Source organism: Diceros bicornis, chromosome 2 (genome assembly GCF_020826845.1).
Source record: "Diceros bicornis minor isolate mBicDic1 chromosome 2, mDicBic1.mat.cur, whole genome shotgun sequence".
Classification (NCBI taxonomy): domain Eukaryota; kingdom Metazoa; phylum Chordata; class Mammalia; order Perissodactyla; family Rhinocerotidae; genus Diceros; species Diceros bicornis.
The window spans coordinates 20528801-20547305 of NC_080741.1; the positions used below are offsets into that span (position 1 = coordinate 20528801).

Consider the following 18505-nt stretch of genomic DNA (forward strand, 5'->3'; position numbering starts at 1 on the left):
CATATCTTGGGGGCTTCCCATGGGAGAACAGAATCAAAGCAAGCTCACTCCCACATTTTTCGACCAATGTTTGTAGTGAAACAATGCCTCCTGTCCCTCCCTCGGCCAGGCCATCTCCCACACAAGGATATGTAGATCTAGACTCTTGGAGAAAGAAGTGTAACTTGAGTTGTAGATAAGGAGTCATGCTAACTATGGTAGCCAACATTTCACTGACGCTCACCCTCATCCACATAGTTCAGGATCTCTAGTGCCCCCAGCACTGTCACGTACAGTTGGGCAGGCTGTTCCCTGCCCAAGGGTGTATGGCTGAAGATGCAAGGAAAAGCCAAAATTCAGCCTGGGTTCTGCTTGTCAAGCCATGTCCCCTGGCAGAGCCTGGGTTTGCTTTGGCAAAGTATGTTTTCAAAGTGATAGAAACCTAAATCTTCTATAATACATAGTAAGAAGCATCAAAGATTTATCTAACTCATTAATGAGGGAACCAGCAAGATGACAAAGCTAGTTCAAAGAAGGATATAAAACAGTCAATTATGGTCAGTGGGGAAAAGTGCTGGAATAAGTTTGCTGAGGCAGATTCAAAACTCATTAATGACCAAAAGGGTTGGGAAAAGACCAATCTTTGGATTACCTTCTCTACTGGACCGAAGTCTTATCAGTGTTCTGCAATATCTAGCTTTACAGTTGTGGGCTCTAATCAGTAATAAATAATAAGTCAAGCAGCGTTACATTCCTCCGATGACCCTAGAGCAGGCCCATTAGACAGTGCTCTAGTGTGACACCGAGACAGTGCTCAATAACAATTTTTCCTCATTTCCAAATTTTGGATAATTATTAACTCCCCAGAAGAAGGGGCACCTTTAAAATTTCCACAAACCTTGCACCTATGAGGCTGCAATTGCCCAGAGGGACACCTTCTCTGATTCATACAAAGGCTCCCTCTGGGCTGCTGGTGGCCCTGAAGAACCCTTCAGAGCTTCCCCCAGCTGGGTCTGGGAGTCCTTGGGGGTCCCAGGGGTTGTCAGAGACAGTCCTCTCTGTTCTTCTGTTCTGTGCCCCTTGTGAAAGCCGCCTGAGAGCAGAGCATCCCTGGCACCTGCCACCCAGTGAGGCCTCACCCTCCACACTGCTGGTGGTGCCAGCAGACCTCCTCCCAGTGGCTGGTGTCTGAACTTGAGCTGCCCCAGCAGGAGGGATCTCTAGAATTGTCAGTGCCCTGAAGCTGCCCTGCCGTCCCCTTGGAAATGACAAGAATCCCCTCCTTTCTGTGCTGCAGAGACCCTTCTGTCACCTGGACCATTGATGCGGTGAACTCTGTGTCCCCACATCTCCAGGATCCCTACTGGAAACATCTTCTTTACCTTCTACTGCAGCCACTCTGTCCTCATGCTGCAGTCGGTTTTTTAGAGTCAGAGAGAGGAAGGGACAGGCACTACGCCGTCCTCTCTGAGCTCTCCCTACTGATGCTTTTTTGGAAAAGTCTTTCTCCTCCAGCCAAAAACCCTCATTCAAATGAACCCCTGGCACTCTTCCAGCTAGTTTATCGGCTAGGTCCAGGCACATGTGAATCCCCGTTGGGGCTCACACTGGAACCCCAGCTACGCTGGGTAAGGTGAGGAGAGAGAGTAGAAGGATGGCTGGATAGTTGTTTGTTATAGACAAGTCCCAGTGTCAGTGTCAGAGGCTTGGGCATATGCTTTTCATAAATTGCTGTTGTTTCTGCCACCTTCTTGGGACGTTCTTTAAAGTGAGCATTCAGGTAAATCACGAGCCCAGCAGCCCCCGCTGAACCCTAGATCTCATGACTGCCAGGACTGCCCAGGGAGCTCACTGCACACCCAGGGCTCCTGGAACGACGAGGTATTGCTTATAACCGTCCTGCCACACTATTACGATTCTCCTTTTAAGGAGGGCTGCAGTGCAAGTAGAATCATTAAAGAAGCCTGAAATCAATCTCTGGCTACCGAGTGGAGTGCAGAGGGAGTCTCCAAGTAGCAGAAGCACAGGGGCAGAGAGTGTGGGTGGGGGGCAACCATAGCCCGCCTTCTACTTGCCCGAGCTGGAGGTTTCCGAATGAAACCACTCATTAAATGAAGGCAGCTCACCAAGCCCTCATTGTCTGCATAAGGGCGGCAAGGAGTGAAGTCAAAAAGAAGTAGACTCCTCTGCAAGGAGGGATGTGCCAGGGCAGGCCAAATTTGCTGCAAGTGTGTTCAGCAATGAAGCTCCTGACTTGCATGATGCTCAATGTAGGGAGAAGGGTGTTTTCCAAATCTCGATGTCCTGCCCCATTTTGTCAGCCAGACAGAAGTAGCCGCATCTCCGACCACCTCCCATAACTTTGCCTGAGTGAAGAGGGGTCAAGAGGTGACTCCCTAGGAGATTCATGCACTTCCCCAAACCACCCTCTCCCTGCGCCCCTACACACACACACACACACACACACACACACACACACATATCTGTGTGCTAAACCAATGCCACCAAGCCACACAAGGATCTAGCCTCCTCCTCTTCCTCAAACACTCATGGAGTGCCTGCTGTGTGCAAGCCATGTACTTGCACTGGGACCACAGTGAGATGATACAGCAATGGATCCAGGTCAAGGAATTTACTGGAGAATTGCATGGTTGGGACATAGAACAATCCCATGCTAAGCAACCCGTGGGTAGCTGAGAAGGGCTAAAATGTTGCTACAAGACTTCAGGGCAGAGAAGTAGCCATGAGGAAAACCTTACAGCTTGAGCTGGGTATACAAGGCCAGAGCTTGGGGAGTGGGGAGGTGAGGGGGCCTCGGCAACAAGGGAGGTGGCCTGAGCAGGGCAAGGAAGTGGGGCTCCACACACTGTCTCTCGGCTACACAGAGTCTCCAGCTACTCCGCGATGACTAAAGCAAACGCCAGCAGCATATCACCCACCTTATCTTCGCGGATTTCAAATTAGATTTTGAAAACCATTTCATTATCCAAACTAATCTACTCTGGATTCAATAAGCCATAAATAAAACGGAAGGTGAGTAGCTAATATCATTTCATATAAGCCAGTAACCCATGAATTGCCTCTTTTTCTGCTCTGCGTGATAACTCGGAGTTTTGAAGTAGACAGGACACAGGCTCTGAGCTCTGTGGCTCTGGGCGAGTGATTTAACCTCTCTGGGCCACAGACTCCTATCTGTAAAATAAGGCAAATGACACACACATGGAAGATTTAAGGTGGTATCTATATAAAGCTTAGCACAGCACCAGGTGTATGTAGGAGGTTAATAAATACAGCTGTTATAACAGCTGCTTTCATATTTTTGGCCTTTTCCCAACCAACTCACGCCCCTCAAGCCCTGTTTACTCACCGGAGCCACCAGCACAGATATGCCAAGTGGTGGGCGGATGGCTTAGGAGCTGTGCTGTCCGCTATAGTAGCGCATAGCCACATGTGGCGATTTACGTTTAACCTCACTAAAATTCAATCCAATTAAAAGTGCAGTTTTTCAGTCACACTGGCCACGTCTCAAGGGTTCAATAACTGCATGTGTCTAGTGACCACCATATGGGGCAGTGTAGACATAGAATATTTCCATCTCTACAGCAAGTTCTATTTGACAGCCCTGGTTAGGAAAATTTTTGTCTTCAAATAACAGCAAATCCCTCTTACAGTGGAGTCCACGAGTGGTTCTTAACCAAGGGTGACTTTCCCCCCGGGGGACATTTGGCAATGTCTGGAGATAATTTTGATGGTGACAGTTGTGGAATACTATTCATATCTAGCAGGTAGAGGCTAGGGATGCTGGTAAACATCCCACAATACAAGGACAGTTCCCCATACAAAGAATTCTCTGGCCCAAAATAGCAATAGTGCCAAAGTTGAGAAAGTCTGGATTATATATGTGCAAATATATTTTTCTCATGTAGCTAGAAGTTAGGGGCTGGTGGCTGCTGACATTTGTTTTTTCAGTGATTCAACAGTGTCAGGGCCAGCACCTGGTGATTCCCTTTGCTATTCTCTCATAATGATAAAGTGGTTGCCATAGCTCCAGGAATCACATTCTAGTTCAAGGAAAAAAGAGAGAGGAAAGGGAAACAGAGCCAACCATGTCTATCCCCTTTAACCAGGAAAGAAAAGCTTTCCAAGAAACATCTCCCAGGAAACTTCCAGTTGTGCCTCAAAGGATGAAATTGGGTCACATGGCCGTCCCTAGATGCAACGGAGGCTGGGAAATCAAGTCTTTGGCCTTCTAACTTTTATGTGGGAGATGGCCAGAGAGAAAAGCATGGGAATGACTTTTGTATCTACCCCAGTGTACACATGGCCCATGATCTAACGCACAACCCTGAGCAGTTATTTATAAAATAAAAGATCATTCATGGATGCCGAATGTCCAACATGCTATGGCATCTTCAGTGTTTTAAGATTGCTTTTAAGATACGTGTCCCTTGTTTTGAGCCTCCTAAACACTCTATGAGATAGAATGAATTCTTATTCTTTCCTGTTTTGTCTCTGAGAACACTGGGGCTTAACAAAGCTGAATGGCTGAGTGACAAGCCACATAGGAAGGAAAGATCTAGAAACCAGGTCCTCCGGCATTTAGGTCAGCCCTTTTTGCTCCAGGTCTTTCCTGAGGAATCCCAAACACGTGTTAACTGGTCACTCTGCTTCAAGTTTTCAACCTCTCCAGTAATTGTTAACAGTGAGGCTCGGGCAGTTTTACTCGCCCAGGGGTTGGGCAGTTAGTACCGAATGCCAGAAGTCAAACCCAGCTCTTCGTGACTCCAGGGACCAGGCAGGATATCAACCTCCACCTTCTCCTGCCCCAAATCATAGAGGAGGGCCATAATGCAGGTAGAATAAAGGCTGCAAGAATTAGCGTGGTATTCAAGACCCTCTATCACCTGCCTCAAGCTGATTTCCGATTAGATTCTCCACCAATTCAGCATGCTCAACACCCACACACACACTCACTCACACACACACACACTCTTCCTTCAGCCCCATCAGATGACTCACTGACCCTAGAATGATCAAATGCCAGTCCCCTCCTTCTCTACATTTTAAAACATGCCCAACTGAAATGCCACCTCCTCTTGGAAGCCTGTTGTGATTCCTCCAAGCTGATTTAGTCTCTTTATTTTCTGTACTCTGGTCACAGTGCTTGTGACTCTCTAGAGCAGTGCTCCTCAAATTTCAATATGCATAGAAATCACCAGGGTGTCAAGTTAAAATGCACATTCTGATTGAGCAGCTCTGGGATGGGTGTAACGTTCTACATTTCTAATAAGCTCCCATGTGATGGTCTGTAGCATGTATCATGTTCTACCTCACAGTAGGGTGAATTTTGGTCACACCAGGCTCCCCTCACGTGATTGTAACTTCCATAATGGCAAGAACCTTAGACCCCGGGAACCCTAGCAGAGTGCCTGGAACATAATTAACATAGTGTCTGGCATCGAATGCAAATCAGAGACAAAGCTGCAGAATTCATTCTGCCATCCAACTTTCACCCATCTTCACATGTGAATCTTTTTGTATCTTGAGACAGGCATGAAAAAATATAATTATGAAATTAAAGTTTCATTTTCCAACAATCTGACAACTCCTGCTTGGAGTAGACAAATATTGAATGAATGAATGAACGAATGAGAGAGACTAGCTGCTCAGAGTGGGACTCAAGTCTTTTAGGCTGCTTCTGGATCTGATTCCTTTGGCCAGGTGCCAAAATCATGGTGATTTCTTCTTCCCTGCAGGCATCTCCAGCTGCCCTGGCAAAGAGCGTGTTGGCTGAAGTCCCAAACCAAGTCGTGGACTATTACAATGGCAAAGGGATTAAGCCAAAATGTTCATCAGAAATGTATGAGTCTTCCCTGACACTAGCACCGTGAACTCCACGCACTTTTACAGAGTTCTGAAATACTATTCCTGCTAATATTTAATACTTCTACTACTCCTGTACTTAAAAAACACACGCACATACACATTCAAAAATAGCACGTTTTGGTGATTTTTAACTAACCGACAGTTTTTTTTTGCATGTGTAGCCCTGAGGCCTGGATCTATTAAGCCCGTGTATTGTTAAAGACTTTTTACAAAGAAACACAGATAATGATAACTTATTCTTTACATTACAGCATGTCGCCTTGAAATAAAATGGTATCTGTATCTGTTTTTTATACAGGTTTGTTGAAATTTTGCTAAATTTCTTATTATCTTTACACTGTAAAGCATTTTGAAACATTTATTGAATGTTGATAGCCAAAACATATTTGGTTTTATCTGCTACAGGATGAGAGACTTTTCAAAATGGCAGATGCATGGACTGTATTTTGCATGTTTAAAATAAAAAAAACAACAACACACTGTTTTTGCAGTTGTTATCTCTAGTTCCTCCCTGCTGGGAATGGTCTCTCTGCTGAAGAGGTTTGTCACCTAGAGGTAGTCTTCTTCAAGTGGGTCTGGGGCACCGAGCCCAGTATCTCTAGATTTCACTGTGCACGCAAACCACCTGAGGAGCTTGTTAAAATTCAGCCTGTGATGCAATAGGTCTGCGTGGGCCCACGATTCTGCAGCTCTAACAAGCTGCCAGGTGGGGCCAGTGCAGTCCTCAGGCCACACTAAGAGTACCGAGCTTCTAGACTTCAGGGTGTGAGTGTAGAGACCAACCAAAGCAGGGCCGCACCTAGTCTGCTTGAGAATGGCGCCTCTTCCCTGCCAGTAGCTTTGTACTGCCGGTCTCCCAGGTGGGAGTAGAAAGTAATGAGACTGATTCCAGAAGCTGCACACCCCCATCAGTCTCACTGCTTTATAGTCACACCTCCTCCTTAAACAGACTAGGGAGAGCTCTTGGGCCGGCCCCTGCCCTCTACAAGGAGGCGTCACACACACCAGTGCGTGGATGGTTCCGTGTTGATTCAGTGGAACCACCACAGTGGAAACTTGTCCATGGCAAATGGCCGGGCAGTATGGCTCCCCAGAAATGAGGCCCACCAAGTTGACCTTTAAGCTTAGTGTAGGGCTTCTTTTTGCCTTTTTTACCACTCCTGAGAGCAAACTCGACGAGCAGAAATGCCTGGAATCATTGTCTTGAGTGGAGGTGTTTTGTTTCAACCTAAACTGGCCAGTCTTGAACCAAAAGAATGCCTGTTTCCTGTATAATCTTCTTGCAGAGAAATGGACAAGTGTTTTGCAGGCATAAAAAGCACAAGGCGGAATTTATTTTTGACCAGAAAGATGGGGAAGTAAATCACAAGGCAAAATAGAACTGTTTGTTGTTTATTTGTTGAGGGGGGAAATGTTAACAAGCAACTCAAATGCCTTGTATGATTTCCAGTGTTATAATTATAGATCCTAACCTTGCAAATACATGTCAGCCAAATGCACAACATTTTGGGAATGATGGTAAAAATGTATGACTGAAAAAAATCATAAATATTTAAACTGTATTGTTTTATGAATAAATTGGGTACTTACAGAATTTTCTATGAGTTATAGTCTTGTGTCTCTTTTCAAGGCAATTTCCAAGCAGTGATTTATTTCATGCAGATGACATGGCCTTAGATTAGGAATAGCTCTTTCACAGTCCCATAAAAATATATGGATCATTGTTTTTAACAAACAAGGGATTAAAATATTTAGGCCCAATCCTACAGAAATGTCCAGTGGTTGTTTCTAACCCCAAACCAGGACCTGATTTTCCGTGTCTACGTGCCTGGAGTGTAGAAGCACTCAACAGAGGTTTAACAAATAAAGAGATGACTGATCTAATGAATGAATTAATGCATGCATGAATGAATGGACTTGTTAATGTGTCTCATGATCAATCTCAAGTTGTAGCTCTAACAGGTGGGGTAAGTGACTGGGGCTGTCATTCTCAAGTATCTGTTGGGATCTACTACATTCATGCCAGGATCCCTGGGATCTGTGAGACACAGTGATGAGGACAGTGTCTAATTTGCCTGGCAGAACCTTAAGGCAGTTTACTTCCCTTTTCATACCCAGACTCAAGACCAGCTCAAAAGAATAATGAAAATAATAGCTAACAGTTACTGAGGGCTTACTGTGTGCCAGCCACTGTTCTAAGTGCTTATCTCATACTATCTCATTTAATTCTCCCAACAGCCCCGTAAGGTAGGCAGTATTATTAGTCTCATCTTGCAGAAAAGGCAACTGAGACACTGAGAGGCTGGGTAACTAACCTCAGGTCATACAGCTATCAAAAGGCATAACCAGGATTTGAACACAGACATTCTGGCTCCTGAGCCCAAACTCATTATATAATCCCCATTTCAGTTACCTTTCTGGCACTATGGCCATCCACTTGCCATACAAAGCAACAGATTATTAAGAGATTTGAGAAAATGAGCCTTAATATATGACCCTTACTTCCATTTCAGAAATTTCTGTCTCATTTGGTGATCTCAGCCTCTTGTTGTAGGTTCTTAGCATCTTGAAGAGTCTCAGGATACAACCAGGTCTTCCCAACTTCTTGCCACCAAGGAGACCATGTAGATCAGACATGACAAATGCAGTTACTCCCAGGAGCTGAACAAGCCACATGAACAACCGAGGAGGAACAGGTTTAAACAAAGAGACTGAAAGAGTAGAGTGTGGTGAGGATGAAGGAAAACTGGAAAGCATGTGTGCAGAAGAGGACAGCTGCCACACACCTCCAGGGGCCATGCGCCAGTGTGGACCCAATGCAGCCAGTCCATCTCATTTTTCAGAAGAATCGAAAAATCTGGTATTTCACATAAACCCTACCAATTTGTAAATATGGGAAACTCATTCAAAATTAAACAACTGTTTTAAACACTCCGAGGGCCAAACTGTATGAGTCAAATAAAAAATACCTCTGGGCTTACATTGGCTCTGAAGTGCAAATTTGGAACCGCTGACTTATATCCATGACCTGCCCTCCACCAGGTCTCAACAGATACTACAGACTCTTCTAAATTCTTGAGGACACCAAAGAGATTTTATTGCTGTGGTTTATGTCTAACAATATTTGCTACATTAGAAATTGAAACTAAAAATGTAATATATTTATTAATTCATTTAAACAACAATAAACCCATTACATGTTAATATAAATATTTTATAAAAAGCCTATATTTTCAAAACCAAAAAATAGTCACTGAGACAAGCAGCATTGTGTGTCTTGCTTAATGAAAGACAGCTGGATTCTCACATCTGCTTCTGCATTCAGCCTGTTGTGAAATTATGTTTTGGTTGAAGTACAATAAAGAAAATATAGCTGCACGTGGCTGTGTAGTTGGTAAGGGGAGGAGTATTTTTACCTTTCTCAGATAACTGTACTTATTGTTTTTACCACACCAAAACTCAACACGTGGTAGTTTCTTAAAGGTTAGTTGCAATGTGGAATATGAAATCATATCAATGAACCTCATGGCATTTTCAATGGTTCTTTTACCTATGCATGATTTTGTAATGTCATGCACTGGTCATTTGGAAAATATTGGTCCACTCGGTTATTCCTATGTTCCAAAAGCCTATACAGTTTATTTTACAATATCAAAAAGAAAATCACATTCTTTTGCTGTAGAATATCACTGCCGATCTCATCAGACAGTCTAAGTATTGAGAATCTGTCAAGTTATGGTGGCAAGTTCAGGTTTTCCAAAATTCTAATCTTTGTTAGAAAGCTCAAATGTTAGCATTGGCAACAAATGCTGTCAGTTGTTTTTCTTGAAGTGACAGGCTCATTTCATTCATTTTCAAGAAAATATCTCCCAAATACTCACGTCTGAATAACTCTAGTATATCTGTCGGTCTTTTTTTCAAGTAAAAATGGTGTTCCATAAAAAAAAAAAAAAAAAAAAAAGCAGCTAGTTTAAGCCACAACACAATGGCACACGTGCTGTTATTTGAGGCAACCTCAGGTTAGAATGCACCAGAAGGGCTTTATGGATGCTGTGCATTTTGTCACTCAGCATTTATAAAGACATGGACTGAAGGGTCTTCACTCCTAGAGGATTTCCACATCCCTTCCATGCTTTCCACGTGGCCCCTTCCAGCACTGGTGGGTCAAGTACCCCCCAAATATTGAGTTGCTCGGACTTCTCCTTCCGCAGCACCTCTCTGAATCCATCCAGAGTTCTCCGCTTTTAAGGGTTCATGTGATTGTATTGGACCACCCAGATATTCCAGGATTCACTAACCTAAGATCTATAACGTTAATTACATCTGCAAAGTCTCTGGTGTCATGTAACGTAACATGTTTATAAGTTCCAGGGATTCGGGCTTGGACACGTTTAAGGTGCCATTCTGCCTACATGAAGGGAATGCAAGATATTGCCAGATGATTCTAAAAGGAAATGTGGGGTGTTCAAGAACTGTAAGAGGGCTGCCCACAGAGACAGAAGGAGGATATAGATGAGGCCAAGGAGTGGTGGTAAAAATACCTGCTGATCCCAAATCTCTGCCCAGGAGAGCCAGTTCTAAATTGATTTGAATACCTCTGTTTTTCAGTCCTTCCAGCACTTGCTAAGTACCTGCCCTGCACTAGGCTTGGAGGTGTGGACTGGGAATAGGAGTTAGAAGTGAAGGAGGCAGAAGGAAAAATACATGGTCTCTCCTCCTAGAGGAGCTCACAGCCTAGAGCTGCCCTCTAATACGAGGACTGTGGAATCCTGTTAGACATATCTTACATGCCTTAACATTTAAGACATATAATTATTAAGGACTTTATCATGAAAATGTTCTTAAATATTGAAAGTAGAAGAGTGGTAGAGGGAGAGAGGTAGAGACATGCGTGAGAAGAAGCCTGCCAACCTTTTTCATCATCATCCTCTGCCTTGCCCCCCACAGGAAATAGAACTTCAAATCAGTCCTAAAAAAATTGAACTTTCTAAACATCTCTAGACTCTGTGCCCTCCTCTTCAGCATAGTTCCGTGGAAATACCTAGTGTTTTCAAGCCAGAACACCCTGGATCCAAATTCAATTCAATCTTTAGTACTTAAGAGTTGGATATCTCTGAGCCTCAATTTTCCCCTCTGTGGAATGGGGAGAATAATTCCTACTTGGACAAGTTGCTGTGTGGATTTGAGATAACACATGTAAGCCCTTAGAACAATGTCTGGTGTCGCAGGTTGGGTTCCCCAAGAAGTAAACTGTAAGACTGAGTTTAGTGTGCAGGTAGATTATTACAGAAGCATTCTCAGGATAACGAACTGTGGAAGGAAAGGGAAGGAAGTGGGACTGGACAGAGGAAATGCGGGGTTGCCACAAAGGTCTTAGCTCACCCCACAGGTAGACTTGAACCTAGAACAACCCTTCAAATTTATCCCAAGTTGAAGCAAGGAGGCTGGGCCTGTATACCCCCTTATAGACCAGCCAGTAGATGTGAGCTGCCTCAAGAAGAGGGTTGGTTTGAGGCAAGGCAGCTCTCTTCAACTGAGGAAATTTCAGAAGAGGTCAGCTTCTGGGGTTCAGCAACTGGAGGAATAAGTCTTTCAGTCCTGAAGGGAAGATCTGGGTTGCACAGCACAACGTCCGTGACAGGTGCATATGGCAAGTACTCAGTACATTGTAACATTTGCTATTGTTATTGTCATCATCATTTTTATCCTTCTTTTTATAGCCACAGCCCCTGACTTAGTTTAAGTCTTTATCATCTCTTGTCTGGAATATAGAAGAGCTTCCTCACTGGTTTTCCTAGTCTATATTGCCTTCATCTGATCTACTCTCCATACTGCTGCCAGTGTGGTGGTTATAAAGCAAACCTAAGCATCTCTCTGCTCTGCTTAAAATCCTTCAGTAGCTCCCTTCAACTTCAAAATAAAGTCCCAACTCTTGAATGTGACCTTGAACATAACATATACCTGACTTTCATCATCTGATCCTTCTCCACTTTTTCTGCCCAGCTCTAGCCACCCCACTCCACACTGCTATCTAATAACCTCTTCACACCACATTTGTTGAAGCTTCCCCCATCCCACTCCTTCACTTAGTTGACTTCTACTTATCTTTGAAGTCTCAGGTGACAACTCCTCTCAGAAGCCTTCCTGAACCTTCCCCCCCAGACTTGGCCAGGTATTCCTCCTGCCCGTTCCCTTTTCACCTGTGCATACTTCTGCTGGAACTTCTCTCTCCAACTAGAACCTGAGTCTCCCTCAGAGAGCAGGTCCCTGTCTTACTCACCTTTGTACTCTCGAGTCCTATTATTGGTAGTCAACACATAATTAGAAGCATGCAGGGTAAATCGGTAAGAGGAGGTGCCCTTCTGCTGGGAGGGGAACCAGGTCTGTGATAGGTCTCACTGCAGTCTTTGGAGAGAAGCAGCTGCTGAGCACAAGCCAGATTCTAGTGCATTAACTTCCATTTCACCAAAATCCTCAGTTTAACACAAAGATTTCCAGACAGACACTATTAAGTTCATCAAACTTATCACACAAGAGAATGTGACCAGTGTCTTAAAGTTTATGTAATACAATTACATAATCCAGATGTCTCCAAAATTTCTCCAGCCTTTCATTAAAAACACCAATAGATTAGAGAGATGAAAACGGATCTAGAGATGGCGGTTCACAACATTGTGAATGTACCACTGTCACTGAATTGTCCACTTTAAAATGGTTAATTTTATGTTATATATGCTATGTTATGTGAATTTCACTTCAGTTAAAAAAAAACAAAACATTAAAATGTTCTAATACCCCAGCTTATTTGATTAGCAGGCAATCCAGTCATTTACCAGGTTCCCCTCCCAAATCCATCCTCACTTCTCACTTTGGACTGGCTCCAGGTTCTTCTGCTAATCACCTCTTGCACTCATATCTCATTAACACATTTCTGGGCTACCACACTTTTCTTTGAATCATACTCCACCCCCCACTCCCCACCACCACCACCACGGACACAGTTTCCTTGCTTAATTCCCCAAAGTACAGCCAAGAACAGACAGCAGTGCTTGACAAAGCTTTTCTGAATACTTGAACTGAACAAAGTAAATTTTAATGCAAAAACTGGATACCTTGTTTGCTCTAAGAAGTCATGGATTATAAGATGCATCATTAATCTAATAACTCCTACGAGAAAAAGAAACACTTCATTAAATATTTACAAAAATTTCCTATTTGCCCACAGTAGCACACATTTATCCCCACAATCCCATCCTCCCGTCTTCTTCAATGTCAAAACACATCCAAGCCTTCTTCATATTGTGATTTTAAAGGTTCTTCTGCCATTTGCAGTTGTGCAGAGCATCGCAAAGAAATGTTGGGATTCGTAACTGTGCTTGAGACTCTGACCTTTTGGGATCTTTAGGGTGGAAAATATAATTCTGAAGTTTACCCAAGAACACTGAGGTTTTGTGTGCACTTCCTATTTGATTAACCTTACAGTGGTTTCTAATTTTAAAAGCCCAGTGTGGATTCACAGAGGAGCACCAGGCTGCCATTCCATTCCTGCCTGTTTTTGTGACTCCTGAGAGCATAAGAGGGTCCTAACACTGCAGCCTTGTTGGCAGAACAAAAAATACTTTTCCCCAGAGAGTCAACACAGCTTCAAGTTCTGGCATTATGAGTCATTTCTCTAGTCTTGACCAGGGATTTCTGAAAGAAAAAACAAAAACGATTCAAATATACACTGGTTTCTTATAGTATATGGAGTGCCCTTGTCTTTTATGCGTATGTGTACATATATGCGCATATATTCATTAGCTTTCACTTCTGTAAAATTGAAAGCAGAACCCAAGGTTGGCAGGGCTCACTCTAAGATGAACAGATACTATTTTCCCCATTATTGCTCCCTTTCTGATGGCCAGAGTGAGATTTCTAAGAAATGAATTTCTTTCACAGGTGATTAAAAGGTATGGTATATTTCAAAAGAAAGATCTTTTCTTTCCTCTTGCATACTGAGTAATTTTTCCATGTAACATAATGATGCTGAAAAGGACCTCCGGCACTCATTAAAAATCTAAAGGTAAATCCTTAGCAACCGGCTGGGATCCACTGGGATTGCAAGCCCAGCAACATGAAAAACAATCAGAGCACCAAATGTCAGACCCAGGTGGACTGGAGTGTGGGATATTAAAAATATGTACACCCACAGGGACTGGATTAGGCTGAGAAAATAATTTCATAATCTAAACTAATTCATTTAGAGTTTAATAGGAATCAAATCTATTGAAAGTGACTAAAAATATCATTAAATACAGCCATGGTCCAGAAATTACCATCACATTCTGCTTGTGTCTCTTTATTTAATATCCTCAGGATCAGAATGAACTTAGCTGAGCTGCCATTCTACAGATCTCAGTTCATTCTAAAATGTGCATTTATCCATTCTAGAAAGGATAGTTAACAAGCTAGTCCAACCCTCCTAATGAAGGCAGAATCATGATATTTATGAGCAACAGTTTTGGTGTCAGGCAGAAATATGTTTCCCAGAGAATATAAATTTAGTTACCTTCTCTAACCTTCAGATTCCTCATCTGTAAAATAGAAGCAATACTATCTACCTCTTAGAATTCTTGTGAGGACTCAAGGAGATAATATCTTTAAAATGTTGAGCTCAATGTATGGCATATAGTAAGCGTCTATAAGTCATTATTTATAGCATAATGGGCAAGTTGTGTGGCCTAGAAGACAAAGGGGTGGCTAAAAAAAATTTTTAAAGTAGGCGGAAAAAATGTGAAAACCTACAGCATTTGATGGCCCTCATCACAGTGATTGGCTCAGGGATAAACATGTGACCTGAGCCGGGTCAAATAATCCAAACCCAGGACTTTTGCTGCACTTCTCAGGAGAGGGTAACTCTCCTCTGATGTTGCTACACTGTAAGGACATGAATCTGGGCATGCAGGAAGCCATCCTGCCACCTCATGGGAATGCGGCCAAACAGAGGAAAGCAGAACTAAGAGGGAAAATGGGCAAAAGAGTAAGATAGCATCTTGATGACCTCCATCAGGCTCCAGACCCAGCTTTGCCACTGGAATTTTCAGCAAGCAAAGCCCATAGATTTCCTTTTTACTTAATCCAGTTGAAGTTAGACTTCTGTTGCTTGCAACCAAAGATTTCTGATTAATGTAGCTTGACCTTGGGCAGAGAGGAAAGACGGCAGGGCAGGGGTGGAAGGAGGTGGTGCTGCATGGCCATTCTTTCTCTACTCCCACCAGCCACAAAAGGAGCCCATTCCCCTGACATCTTTCTGGTCGCTGAACCCATGTAGGGATGAGAAGTATCTAAGTTAAAACGGTACTATTTATCTATTAATGTTTTGTTGCAAGGATTCTGCCTTAGAACCATGGAGAGCAGATTCATCTTTGATTTCCCTGTAGGATTTAGCACATAGATAGTGTGTTTGTTGATAGGATTGGGAACACGGAAGACACTTGCGCGTTTGTCTTGCCCATTCACCAACCTCTACTTCACTTCCTTACATGAGATGGAAAAGAAACAGAGGAGATACAGACAATTTCTTCCTAGAATGGACAAAATCATTTGAGTTGCCACTGCAGGGAAAGGGCAAAAGGACAGGCAATTATCATGTCCTCTTCTCCTCTGCTTCTGGGACACCCACTGTCTTCCTCCCTAATACTCTATGTCCACCACTTCTTACTATTTCCCTTTGTGTCTATTATAGGATGGCCCATCAGACTTTTCATTTCAGGATTTGGAATAAGATAATTCAGACTCATATGCATGACACAGTGGAGAGATTAAGATCGAATCTCTCTCACATTCTTAGAAGCAGGAGGGAAATTGTGATTAAAGTGTTCTCTAAATTTGCTGGAAGTTTGAGGGGCGAAACTGAGGGATGTTTGAGAGAGAATGGGTCCTTGTCCCACAGGCTGGCTTCTTCTTCATCTTCAGGAAACGCCACTCTGCTTTAGAGAAGAAAGCATCCATTGTGACCTGCACCTTTCTACTGCCTGAGACCTCCCACTTGCCCAGTGCTGGGACATTCCTCTGTGCCCACGGGAGAAAGTGCCTAGTTCAGGTGACAAAGTCAATTTTCCTAAGAATCAATTTCTGACGTATTTTATTTTCTTGTCTGAGCGAGTCCCAAACTCCCTTTTACAGAAGGACCTGCCCACTCAGAATGACATTTTACATTTGGGCATTTCAATCTAGTTGATATTTCACTTTAAAGATCATTTTTCCCCTTTCCTATTGGCCATAACTTAAGCAAGGAGACATTTTATAAATAACTTCTGCCTTCAGTCATCCAAAACAGCAAACCCAAAGTCTCAGCATCATGTAGAGTGAAAAGAATAGAACAATAATTAGGAGACCTGGGCTCTAAAGCAGGCTGAACGAAGTATACGGCTTCCCTAGGGATGTTTACTCCATATGTGATCTTGGACAATTTACCTAACCTCCCCAGCCACAGTACTTTCCCCATAGATTGTTGTGGGGATTAACTGGAATCATATTTGCAAAACATATACCATTATACCAGACACTGTAAAAATGGCTCAAAAAATAAATTTATTGCTGGTGTTTTCATTACTACCATTACTACTGTTATGGTGTAACAGCAGCTCCTTTTCCAAAGAATACAAGTTCTCTCAAACAAATTACTGTTCCCATTATGACTGACTTACTTGAAGGAAACTGCTTTCCTTTAAGGCAAAATTTGCAGACTCACAGCTGACCTCCTCTGCAATGCTCCTGGACTGAGGGCTGTGACTTCCTAGTAGAAAGAAAGACATAGAAGGAAGAGAGAGGAGTGGGCTTAGCACACTACACCTTGTCCAGAAAGGAGCCTGGCTCCCTGCAAGAGTTGTATTTCTGTAGTATTAAAAGGAGATCAGCAAACACGGACATAAAGACACTAGGAGCCAAAAGAATGGCAGAGATCTCCTAACATCTTGTTAGGAATCTTGCATGACTGCATCAAGGTGAAATTGTTCATCCATAAAATACCAATGAGAAAGTTACAAAAGAATAAATTTACATTTTTCATAATTATTGTAATATCTAATGGAAAGTGAATATAAATATTATTAATAATGATAGCAGTCAGCATGTTTTTTCGTCCTTACTATGTGCCAAGTACTGTGTTAAGCACTTTTATGCATCATTTCCTTTAATCTGTACTGTTGCTTTGTGAAGGAGGTATTTTTTAATCATATTTTACAAATGAGAAAGCTCAGAGAAACTAAGTGATTCACCCAGGTGCATGGAAATAGTAGCAGAGACAGAGTCTGAACCCAGACCTTCCCACTTCTAAAAAAGACTGCTCCCAGCCTTTCCTGGGCGTATCAAGTCCTCTGCTCTTCTGATGCTGGTGGAGGAGGAGGCAGAAGGATCACGTCTGGCAAGACAGAACCCTTCTCCTCTTGTTAGACATTTGGTAACCCAAGTTCAGGTCGTTTCCTCCAACCTATGGTTCCGGGATTGTCCGTACTCCTGTTGGTGTGGTAATTCTGGTTACTCGCAGTGTTTCACCTTAAATTTCCATATATTTTTGACTTTTTTTTTGTTATTGAGGTGTAATTCACATACCATAAAATTCTCCCTTTCAAAGTGTACACTTCAGTGGTTTTCAGTATATTTGCAAAGTTCTGCCACTATCATCACTAAAATTTCTAGATATTTCTGAAGTTCTTATTATAAATGTAGGATTTCTGGGAGAGCTGAGGAAATATATTATATTACCCTGCCTTTAAAGAGGTTGCAGTCTTGTCAAGGAGACAAGATTTATAAACTTGAGCCTTCTCAATACTTATAATAAAAGAGAATAATACCATGCAAGAACATATATACATCTGGTAAGTGCTAAGAGAGGCGAGGTATTAACAGCCAGGGTTAGCGATTCTGAGGGAGTCCTCACGGAGGAGCAGGCCTTGGAGGTGAGGGAAAATTGGAGAGGCGGTGTGAGCAGGGAGGGTGTCAGACCCAAGGAACTGTCAGTCTCAATGGCCCAAGTGTTAAACTCTTGCCAAGAATGACTATTTGCCCTACTGAGAGACTGCAACTCTGGCTAAGACTTCAATAGGAAATAGAAAAGCGATTAGATGAAGCCCAGTGATTTCAGCCAGAGATCACCTGGTCTATGTGAAGGTAATTTATATAATAGTGACCGGCAGCTCCTCGCTGAAACTCGGCAGTGACGCTCATTGGCTTCGGCGGGATGTGTGCTTTACAGAGTGAAGACAGCACTTGGCCCTTGGTTGGAAATTCCTGCTTTAAAAAGCCATTTTGTTCCATTTTGAAATAAAGTGGAAGTGAAAGCCATGCCCCATGATGCTTCATGGTTAATAAAACTGCAAAGGCATTTCTGCCTGGGCATAAAAGATTATTTTAAGCATCATCTCCCGGGCTCCTCGGTTACTAAGGGAATCCTGCCTCAGCTCAACGGCGCAGACGGGCGAGTTGCCATGACGATCCTGCTAGGCCTGGTTGGAGTCTAAATACCACAGATGGAGGAACCACTGTCGCCACCTGACTCCTGAGCAGTCTGGCAGCGCCCTCCCTGCCCCTGGCAGTTTGCCACTCCTCCTCCTCCACCCGCCCCAGCTGCCCAGTCCTTGCCGCTAGGGGGCGCAGGCAC

General features: G+C 43.2%; 1 protein-coding gene across 1 annotated transcript in view; it reads left to right on the top strand.

The window, feature by feature from the left end:
- CPNE4 (copine 4) overlaps nt 1-6691 on the top strand; it is a 456919-nt gene extending 450228 nt beyond the window's left edge. Inside the window, exon 16 of the mRNA XM_058553151.1 lies at nt 5736-6691. Coding sequence (XP_058409134.1) covers nt 5736-5870 — 135 coding nt within the window. The 3' untranslated portion in view covers nt 5871-6691. The remainder of the gene's footprint in view (nt 1-5735) is intronic.
- Nucleotides 6692-18505: the final 11814 nt, after the last annotated feature.